Raw genomic sequence first — 12,105 nt, 5'->3', positions numbered from 1 at the left:
CTCCACTCACAATACATCACCCCACATCACTCCACTCACAATACATCACCCACATCACTCCACTCACAATACATCCCCCCACATCACTCCACTCACAATACATCCCCCCACATCACTCCACTCACAATACATCACCCACATCACTCCACTCACAATACATCACTCCACATCACTCCAGTACCAATACATCACTGCACTCACAATACATCACCCCACATCACTCCACTCACAATACATCACCCACATCACTCCACTCACAATACATCACCCCACATCACTCCACTCACAATACATCACCCCACATCACTCCACTCACAATACATCCCCCCACATCACTCCACTCACAATACATCAACCCACTCACAATACATCCCCCCACATCACTCCACTCACAATACATCCCCCCACATCACTCCACTCACAATACATCCCCCCACATCACTCCACTCACAATACATCACCCCACATCATTCCACTCACAATACATCCCCCCACATCACTCCACTCACAATACATCACCCCACATCACTCCACTCACAATACATCCCCCCACATCACTCCACTCACAATACATCACCAACATCACTCCACTCACAATACATCACCCCACATCACTCCACTCACAATACATCACCCACATCACTCCACTCACAATACATCACCCCACATCACTCCACTCACAATACATCACCCCACATCACTCCACTCACAATACATCCCCCCACATCACTCCACTCACAATACATCAACCCACTCACAATACATCACCCCACATCACTCCACTCACAATACATCCCCCCACATCACTCCACTCACAATACATCCCCCCACATCACTCCACTCACAATACATCACCCCACATCATTCCACTCACAATACATCCCCCCACATCACTCCACTCACAATACATCACCCCACATCACTCCACTCACAATACATCACTCCACATCACTCCAGTACCAATACACCACTGCACTCACAATACATCACCCCACATCACTCCACTCACAATACATCCCCCCACATCACTCCACTCACAATACATCACCCACATCACTCCACTCACAATACATCACTCCACATCACTCCAGTACCAATACATCACCCACATCACTCCACTCACAATACATCACCCCACATCACTCCACTCACAATACATCACCCCACATCACTCCACTCACAATACATCACCCACATCACTCCACTCACAATACATCACTCCACATCACTCCAGTACCAATACATCACTGCACTCACAATACATCCCCCCACATCACTCCACTCACAATACATCACCCCACATCACTCCACTCACAATACATCCCCCCACATCACTCCACTCACAATACATCCCCCCACATCACTCCACTCACAATACATCAACCCACTCACAATACATCACCCCACATCACTCCCCTCACAATACATCACCCCACATCACTCCCCTCACAATACATCCCCCCACATCACTCCACTCACAATACATCCCCCCACATCACTCCACTCACAATACATCACCCCACATCATTCCACTCACAATACATCCCCCCACATCACTTCACTCACAATACATCACCCCACATCACTCCACTCACAATACATCACCCACATCACTCCACTCACAATACATCCCCCCACATCACTCCACTCACAATACATCACCCCACATCACTCCACTCACAATACATCACTCCACATCACTCCAGTACCAATACACCACTGCACTCACAATACATCACCCCACATCACTCCACTCACAATACATCCCCCCACATCACTCCACTCACAATACATCACCCACATCACTCCACTCACAATACATCACTCCACATCACTCCAGTACCAATACATCACCCACATCACTCCACTCACAATACATCACCCCACATCACTCCACTCACAATACATCACCCCACATCACTCCACTCACAATACATCACCCACATCACTCCACTCACAATACATCACTCCACATCACTCCAGTACCAATACATCACTGCACTCACAATACATCCCCCCACATCACTCCACTCACAATACATCACCCCACATCACTCCACTCACAATACATCCCCCCACATCACTCCACTCACAATACATCCCCCCACATCACTCCACTCACAATACATCAACCCACTCACAATAAATCACCCCACATCACTCCCCTCACAATACATCACCCCACATCACTCCCCTCACAATACATCCCCCCACATCACTCCACTCACAATACATCCCCCCACATCACTCCACTCACAATACATCACCCCACATCATTCCACTCACAATACATCCCCCCACATCACTTCACTCACAATACATCACCCCACATCACTCCACTCACAATACATCCCCCCACATCACTCCACTCACAATACATCCCCCCACATCACTCCACTCACAATACATCAACCCACTCACAATACATCACCCCACATCACTCCCCTCACAATACATCACCCCACATCACTCCCCTCACAATACATCCCCCCACATCACTCCACTCACAATACATCCCCCCACATCACTCCACTCACAATACATCCCCCCACATCACTCCACTCACAATACATCCCCCCACATCACTCCACTCACAATACATCCCCCCACATCACTCCACTCACAATACATCACCCCACATCATTCCACTCACAATACATCCCCCCACATCACTCCACTCACAATACATCACCCCACATCACCCCACATCACTCCACTCACAATACATCACCCCACATCACTCCACTCACAATACATCCCCCCACATCACTCCACTCACAATACATCAACCCACTCACAATACATCACCCCACATCACTCCACTCACAATACATCCCCCCACATCACTCCACTCACAATACATCCCCCCACATCACTCCACTCACAATACATCACCCCACATCATTCCACTCACAATACATCCCCCCACATCACTCCACTCACAATACATCCCCCCACATCACTCCACTCACAATACATCAACCCACTCACAATACATCACCCCACATCACTCCACTCACAATACATCCCCCCACATCACTCCACTCACAATACATCCCCCCACATCACTCCCCTCACAATACATCACCCCACATCACTCCACTCACAATACATCACCCCACATCACTCCACTCACAATACATCCCCCCACATCACTCCACTCACAATACATCAACCCACTCACAATACATCACCCCACATCACTCCACTCACAATACATCCCCCCACATCACTCCACTCACAATACATCCCCCCACATCACTCCACTCACAATACATCACCCCACATCATTCCACTCACAATACATCCCCCCACATCACTCCACTCACAATACATCACCCCACATCACTCCACTCACAATACATCCCCCCACATCACTCCACTCACAATACATCCCCCACATCACTCCACTCACAATACATCAACCCACTCACAATACATCACCCCACATCACTCCCCTCACAATACATCACCCCACATCACTCCCCTCACAATACATCCCCCCACATCACTCCACTCACAATACATCCCCCCACATCACTCCACTCACAATACATCACCCCACATCATTCCACTCACAATACATCCCCCCACATCACTTCACTCACAATACATCACCCCACATCACTCCACTCACAATACATCCCCCCACATCACTCCACTCACAATACATCCCCCCACATCACTCCACTCACAATACATCAACCCACTCACAATACATCACCCCACATCACTCCCCTCACAATACATCACCCCACATCACTTCACTCACAATACATCACCCCACATCACTCCCCTCACAATACATCCCCCACATCACTCCACTCACAATACATCCCCCCACATCACTCCACTCACAATACATCCCCCCACATCACTCCACTCACAATACATCCCCCCACATCACTCCACTCACAATACATCCCCCCACATCACTTCACTCACAATACATCACTCCACTCACAATACATCCCCCCACATCACTCCACTCACAATACATCCCCCCACATCACTCCACTCACAATACATCCCCCCACATCACTCCACTCACAATACATCACCCCACATCATTCCACTCACAATACATCCCCCCACATCACTCCACTCACAATACATCCCCCCACATCACTCCACTCACAATACATCACCCCACATCACTCCACTCACAATACATCACCCCACATCACTCCACTCACAATACATCTCCACTCACAATTCCACTTACTACATACTAATCAGCCATCAATTTTTATATTTCTCCACACAATACATCCTCCCAAAGCACTTTATTAAATTCTATTAAATTCTGTGTGTGTGTGTGTGTGTGTGTGTGTGTGTGTGTGTGAGAGAGAGAAAGAGACAGAAACAGTCAAATAGATGTTTGATGAGCGTTAAAGAATAATTCAGGCACTGGTCTTTGATAGCTGGGCACAGTGGCTCTTTGATTCATGTGATCACAGCTGCTCCAAAGCTGTTGGTCAGTTTTTTCTATGGAGATTATATGACTGTGTATAAACACCTGTATCAGACACCTTAAAACAATTCAGTCACTCAGTAGAAAAGGTGTCTGAATACTTTTGGACGGAAACGTACCTCTGAACTGTACAGTAACTCTGACACAGACTGTAGAGTATCCCATTAAACGCTGCTACAATCCCATTATAGCCCTGAGGAGAACGTAGCGCTCGACTCCAACATGCTCGTCTCGCCTCATCTCTCACAACAAAGCCATTATTTTCACTTTAATTAAAATGGAATGTTTCTACGGAGAGCACAATCAAACACACACACAGTCCTGTCACAATCAGACAACTTTATCTTAACTTTCATATTTTAAAGGTTATCATGATTGTATTATTTGTTTGGGTGTTTTCATAGCAGCACTTTCCCGGTCTGGTTAAAACTGACCCGGTTAAAATTGGCTCATTTGCACACTTGGAGCTCTCTCTTTGGCAAGTGTAAAGACATTAATCACACCTGGGTGCAGACTAAAACAACTGCACCAACACCCACAAGAGAAAGTGTTCTATGTCTGGTCCCAAGTGAACTCCAGACCGGAAAGTTGAGGTGGTGAGAATGTGATTCTACCTTGATCTGACCCAACAATCAAATATACTTCTTTGGTTCATCGCTCACATCCACTTATTTCAATGGTGTCACTACACTTATTCCCATTGCAACACTACATTTACTTCCATGGTAACACTACATTTACTTCCATGGTAACACTACACTTACTTCCATGTTAACACTACACTTACTTCCATGGTAAAACTACAATTATTCCCATGTTAACACTACACTTACTTCCATGGTGACACTACACTCAATACCATGGTGATGGTAACCTTATTCCCAGTGAATACTCAGAAGACTGAAAAAATGGTTGCTGTGAATGAAATAAGCGATAGAGGTGACTTATTTAAGACAGAATTGGGTTTAAATCTGTGTTGGGAGTGATTTAGAGGAAAGAGGTGGGCTCATCTTCATGAGCCCCACTCCTCCCTCACCACTCCTGAAAGCACAGCTCCACTCTGGAACACCACAGACTCATTAAGTGAATGCAGCTCTTATATAACTATGCTAATGGATATGTGTGTGTGTGTGTGTGTGTGTGTGTCTGTTTGTTTGCGGATTAATTTCATCAAATAAACATGAACCTCTTTATAAGCTCCTGTGAAAAATCATCAGAAGATTTGGGAGAGCAGAGCGTGTGATCTTCATGTGTGGATCAATTTAAAACATGAATTCAGAATGAAATTATAAACAATATAAATTATAACTGACAAAGACCCTGCTTTACACACAGCTCTATTACTTTACCCCTCACCCACTCTCTCTTACCTGGGATGAAGGTTCCCTGCACTGCGTCTTTGTAAGCCCACCAACCGTCATGAAGCTTTGAGGAGACAGGCTGAGCTGCAGGCGAAACAGGAGAACATCATTAACACCACCATAATCGCTCCACACTGCCTTTGTTATAGGAATAATGCAATAAAGACTCTAAATTCTCCACAAATATAGCTATTCAGCTGTATATATATATGTAGGTGTATTTCTCACCAATTAGCACTGTAGCTTAAAATGTATGAACTCGTATCCTTTCAATCAGCACTGAAGATAATCAATATATAGTTGCCTCCATAAACTGAAATTGGTTTCTTCTTGGAATCGCCTTTTCCACATTAAATGGTCTGCGCCATTCATTGTGGAACAGACAGTTAAAACCTGTAATGGACCAGCTTAATTTTAAACATGTTTTGGTTGATAAAAAGTGAATATACACATGTAGATACACGCCTCAGTGTTAGCAACATGGCTGCATACAGCAGTGTGGCTTAATTAAATCTCTGCTCGGCTCGTGCATCCTAATTGGCTGGATGAAATGAAGCCAGATGCATTATGGATCTCCAGTGTGGAAAAGTAGGTCAGAAGCTCGGGAGCTGGGGTTTTATTTCATTCTGTTTTTATTACACCACCATTTCACTCACCTCCAGCTCTCGCTTACATCACTCCATCAAACATCCCCCCTAAAAAAACACACACTGGCCACAACAAACAGAATGCTAAATCTCTCTCTCACTCTCTCTCACACACAGCTTCCACTGATGTCTGAATACTTTATTAAACCCTACTTTACTCTCCTGACCTTCAAACTGTCAAAGGTTTTACCCACATCTGCTTTGCTTTACATATTTATTTAAAGATCATTTCTGTTTAACACCTGTTCAAAACCACCATTTCACTTCCCAGAACTTTCCCCACTACATGTAGACCATACAGACCACCACACTAACCTCAGAAACCCCTGCTACATGTAGCCCATACAGACCACCACACTAACCTCAGAACCCCCTGCTACATGTAGACCATACAGACCACCACACTGTCCTCAGAGACCTCTGCTACATGTAGACCATACAGACCACCACACTTACCTCAGAAACCCCTGCTACATGTAGACCATACAGACCACCACACTTACCTCAGAAACCCCTGCTACATGTAGACCATACAGACCACCACACTTACCTCAGAAACCCCTGCTACATGTAGCCCATACAGACCACCACACTTACCTCAGAAACCCCTGCTACATGTAGACCATACAGACCACCACACTAACCTCAGAAACCCCTGCTACATGTAGACCATACAGACCACCACACTTACCTCAGAAACCCCTGCTACATGTAGCCCATACAGACCACCACACTTACCTCAGAAACCCCTGCTACATGTAGACCATACAGACCACCACACTAACCTCAGAAACCCCTGCTACATTTTGACCATACAGACCACCACACTTACCTCAGAAACTCCTGCTACATGTAGACCATACAGACCACCACACTAACCTCAGAAACCCCTGCTACATGTAGACCATACAGACCACCACACTTACCTCAGAAACCCCTGCTACATGTAGACCATACAGACCACCACACTTACCTCAGAAACCCCTGCTACATGTAGACCATACAGGCCACCACACTTACCTCAAAAACCCCTGCTAAATGTAGACCATACAGACCACCACACTAACCTCAGAGACCCCTGCTACATGTAGACCATACAGACCACCACACTTACCTCAGAGACTTCTGCTACGTGTAGACCAAACAGACCACCACACTAACCTCAGAAACCCCTGCTACATGTAGACCATACAGACCACCACACTAACCTCAGAAACACCTGCTACATGTAGACCATACAGACCACCACACTTACCTCAGAAACCCCTGCTACATTTTGACCATACAGACCACCACACTTACCTCAGAAACTCCTGCTACATGTAGACCATACAGACCACCACACTAACCTCAGAAACCCCTGCTACATTTTGACCATACAGACCACCACACTTACCTCAGAAACTCCTGCTACATGTAGACCATACAGACCACCACACTAACCTCAGAAACCCCTGCTACATGTAGACCATACAGACCACCACACTTACCTCAGAAACCCCTGCTACATGTAGACCATACAGACCACCACACTTACCTCAGAAACCCCTGCTACATTTTGACCATACAGACCACCACACTTACCTCAGAAACTCCTGCTACATGTAGACCATACAGACCACCACACTAACCTCAGAAACCCCTGCTACATTTTGACCATACAGACCACCACACTTACCTCAGAAACTCCTGCTACATGTAGACCATACAGACCACCACACTAACCTCAGAAACCCCTGCTACATGTAGACCATACAGACCACCACACTTACCTCAGAAACCCCTGCTACATGTAGACCATACAGACCACCACACTTACCTCAGAAACCCCTGCTACATGTAGACCATACAGGCCACCACACTTACCTCAAAAACCCCTGCTACATGTAGACCATACAGACCACCACACTAACCTCAGAGACCCCTGCTACATGTAGACCATACAGACCACCACACTTACCTCAGAGACTTCTGCTACGTGTAGACCAAACAGACCACCACACTAACCTCAGAAACCCCTGCTACATGTTGACCATGCAGACCACCACCAGCATCTCTTCCAGTTTGTGTGCTCAGAACTGTGTTACAGTTCAGAGAAAGCAGCTGCTAAACACAGACGTGTACAGCAAAGCAGTAAGATAAAGAAGCACAGGTTTCATATTTATAAAGTCTGTGCCTTTATCTCCAGGTGAAAGAATACTGGCATCTCCCTATGACTGCCGCTTCTCTGTGTCTTTACATGACTGCTGTGCTGCTTTTCTGAACCCTGTCAAGGCTGGCGGTTAGCAATGTGCCTAACCCACTCCAATTCCTAGGCTGACTGCTGTGTCTGTTATCATTTCTGCTCCAATCCTGTCAAGGCTGACAGCTAGCACTGTGGCTAACCTACTCCAAACTTGTGAAACCTGGCTGCTGTCTCTGGCAGCATCAGGATTTTAAACCTTTAAAGAGTGTACTGTTTAAACATGCTTCTAGAAAACGTAATGCATAAAAGAGAAGCAATATTTCACCTTTCTCCTAAACTTTCTGTCCTGCACTCCTGCACGGGGCACTGTCTTGACTCTCTGGGAGGGCCTAAGTTTTGACAGGGTGGCACTAAAACCCACAAACAGTTGTACAGGCTATAAACATAAAAAGCAGAGAACAGAAGGAGTGTGACTTCATTCTCTGCTCATGAAGCGGTTGATCCACTACCAGAGGTGTCAAGTAATAAACTACAGATACTTAGTCAAATAATTTAAGTATAAATTTTGGTTATCTATATTTTACTGGTGTATTTTTTTTTCATTCTACTCCGTACATTTTCACCCAAATATGAACTTTCTACTCATTTTAAAAATAGCCTTGTTGCTCCTATTCCATTTCAGTTTGTTTTTATTGCCATGCGGATAGAGTGAATTTGATTGTGATTCCATATGAAGCATTAACATAAACATATCCCATTCTGACACCCTATTGGTTTATACACAATCCATCAAACCTGCACACGCCCCACCCACACTTCAGCAAGAACATAGCAGATGTATGTAGCCTAGTATGAAGATGATCCGTGCAGAGACTCAAGAGAACTCGAGCCAAATGTCCAACTAAGCTTCTTTAATATATTTACTTTGTACTAAAAAGAATTCATGTGCAAGGAGCATATATGCAGCTGAAACATGGAGCATCGTGCTTTCCAAATGTATCAACGTTACCATTTTAATATTACATTATAGTCATCATGGCTATTAAAAAAATGTGTTTTCAGGAGGGGGAACTATTTTTTATGGCTTTATTTTTCCCCCCTGTATGGCTTTACTTTTACTTTTATACTTGAAGTAGATTTGAAACCAGTCCTTTTACACGTGGGAAAGTTGAGTTCACCTTCTACAACAGTATTTTAAACCCTTAATGAATGAATGTCAATACCTTTGATCCAAAACATCTAAACACAGAACTTAATTATGCCGCTATAATAATATTTAAAACGTTGGATTTAGCACCTTTAACTCTACACTACCTCTACACAACTCTTCTTAAACTCTTCATTAAGTAACATTAACTCTGAACACCTGAGCTCTGCAGCAGCAGCAGGGCAGGTGTTATGTGGGCTGTGCTGGAGCAGTAGAGAGGCTGAAGTTTTGAGCTGTGAGGTGAATGAGAATCAGAGGCTGCAGTTCAGAGGATGTACACACATCCAGCAGAGTCCAGCAGCAGAGCAGCACAGACATTCTCCTGTTCTCAGACCTACCTTCAGAGCTGATGATGGTGATGTGGAGGATGAGGAAGATCTCGCAGAGGAGCTGCATCGTCCGCTCAGTCCATCCCAGCGCCGCGCTCCGACAGCAGAAAGCAGCAGGAGGAGGTGGTGGAGGACGACGGTGAGGAAGATGAGTTTTGTCCAGCCTGCTGTTGCTGCCCATCCGGACAGGACAGACCGAGCAGCACACACTCACTGATCTATACTCTAACACACACACACTCCACACACACTCACACCACCGCCGAGCAAAACACAGTGAAGCTTCCAACACCTATACACAGTGCCGCTCTCTCTCTCTCTCTCTCTCTCTCTCTCTCTCTCTCTCTCTCTCTCACACACACACGCAAGCACACACTCGGAGAAAAAGAATAAGATATTTTCAGGCAGAGCCTGCAGAGGGCGCTGATATACACTGCAGTTCTCTCAGCTGCAGACAGTGGGCGCCCAGATCCTAAAGAGGAAAAGACTGGAGTTCTGTAGGGGAGAGCGGGGTAATGTGAGAAATCGGGTAATGTGAGACACCCCTTGTATCTTGGCAACTGAACACAATTGTGGTCATGTGACCATTATGTTGTCAAGTCCCCCCATTTCCCACGGAAGAGGAAGTTGTTGCTGGCGCTGTTAAGTTTTTTTTTTTTTTTCACAAAAAGGTGTTTTCTGCATGTAAAAGTAAATTTTCTTGCTTTGAACTTAATCAACTATTTTATCTAAGTAAATTGATTCAGGTAGAAAAACTAATATCATACATGCTTATGAACTTTCAACATATAAAACCATGTGATTGATGCTAGTTGAAGATTAGCCTGATTTGCTAGAGATTGTGTTTTTTCTAAAATGGTAGCTGTGGGGTTAAGTGAGACAAACGCTGTGGGGTAAAGTGAACATCCCTGCAAAGGGCTACAACTTTCAATAAAACAACAGTGAGGGAGTTCTTCGAAAATCTCGCTGTAGTAATGGACAGGTGACAGAATCAATTCTTTAGTTGCATAAGTTTTATGGAGACTTTACCTGTAATTTTTGGCTTTGATTTCAATAAGATTCTTCCCTTGTCTCTCATCTTTAAAAGACACGCATTCCCTCCACACATGATTTACAATGTGGATGAAACAGGTGTCTTTACAGTTCAAAAACCACAGCGCTATACATGATATAAGAGACTAATAGTGAGTGGGTTGTGATAATGACCAGCAAAATATTAATGGACTGAATCTCCATTATCCTAACACTAGTCTGATATTAGTTATGGAATGTGTGGTTGTCAATCTAGCTGTAAGGATGGTAATTGTTACAACATGTAATGTTAATGGTAGTTTAAAAGTGGAAAACATAAGTGGAACAGCACACCCCCAACTGGTTCACTTTACCCCCTTAATTTCTCTGGTCTGTCTTAGTTTACCCCTGAGTTGGGGTAAAGTGAGACACAAGACCACTTTTTTTAAAACAAACATATTTTCATTGTCCTTTGTCTTGAAGACATTCTGATAACTTTAATAGCTAGGAAACATCCTGAATTAATTGGATAAAATTTTTCTTATATATCATTGTAGCTCAGCTAACAAGGGGCAAATGTAAAAAATGGCTCACATTACCCCGCTCTCCCCTACTGTTTTATCATTTACACACACACACACACACACACACACACACACACACACACACACACACACACACAGTGCACCTGATTCACTCAGTGCCCATGTTGAACCAAAAGTGAGGCTGGCTACTAAACCGGAAATTCCAAGCAGCGAGGCAGCTGGCCGAATATCCAGTGTAAATGGCAGCGCCTGTGTGGACAACTAACTTTGCACACCTCCCTGATTTAATGGTGAATGAGATTGAAAAATTGACAGAAAACAAGTGCAAGATTCCCCGGGCTTTTTT

The 12,105-nt window shown here is 44.8% G+C and overlaps 1 protein-coding gene across 3 annotated transcripts in view; it reads right to left on the bottom strand.

Moving 5' to 3' along the window:
- The window catches only part of ca10b (carbonic anhydrase Xb), a 51,269-nt gene extending 40,534 nt beyond the window's left edge, over positions 1 to 10,735 (bottom strand). The window contains exons 1-2 of one of the 3 annotated variants that reach the window (XM_049468059.1): positions 10,213 to 10,735; positions 5,845 to 5,919 (exon numbers count right to left, since the gene is read on the bottom strand). In XM_049468059.1, the coding sequence (XP_049324016.1) occupies positions 5,845 to 5,919; positions 10,213 to 10,384 (247 nt within the window). In that variant the 5' untranslated portion in view covers positions 10,385 to 10,735. The remainder of the gene's footprint in view (positions 1 to 5,844; positions 5,920 to 10,212) is intronic. The other 2 variants (XM_049468060.1, XM_049468058.1) reach the window with 2 other exon arrangements.
- Between the last annotated feature and the right edge of the window lie 1,370 nt (positions 10,736 to 12,105).

The sequence above is a fragment of the Astyanax mexicanus genome, chromosome 19, assembly GCF_023375975.1.
Source record: "Astyanax mexicanus isolate ESR-SI-001 chromosome 19, AstMex3_surface, whole genome shotgun sequence".
NCBI lineage: Eukaryota > Metazoa > Chordata > Actinopteri > Characiformes > Acestrorhamphidae > Astyanax > Astyanax mexicanus.
Note: the sequence above shows the minus strand (reverse complement) of the source record. Positions and strands in the feature narration are given on the sequence as shown.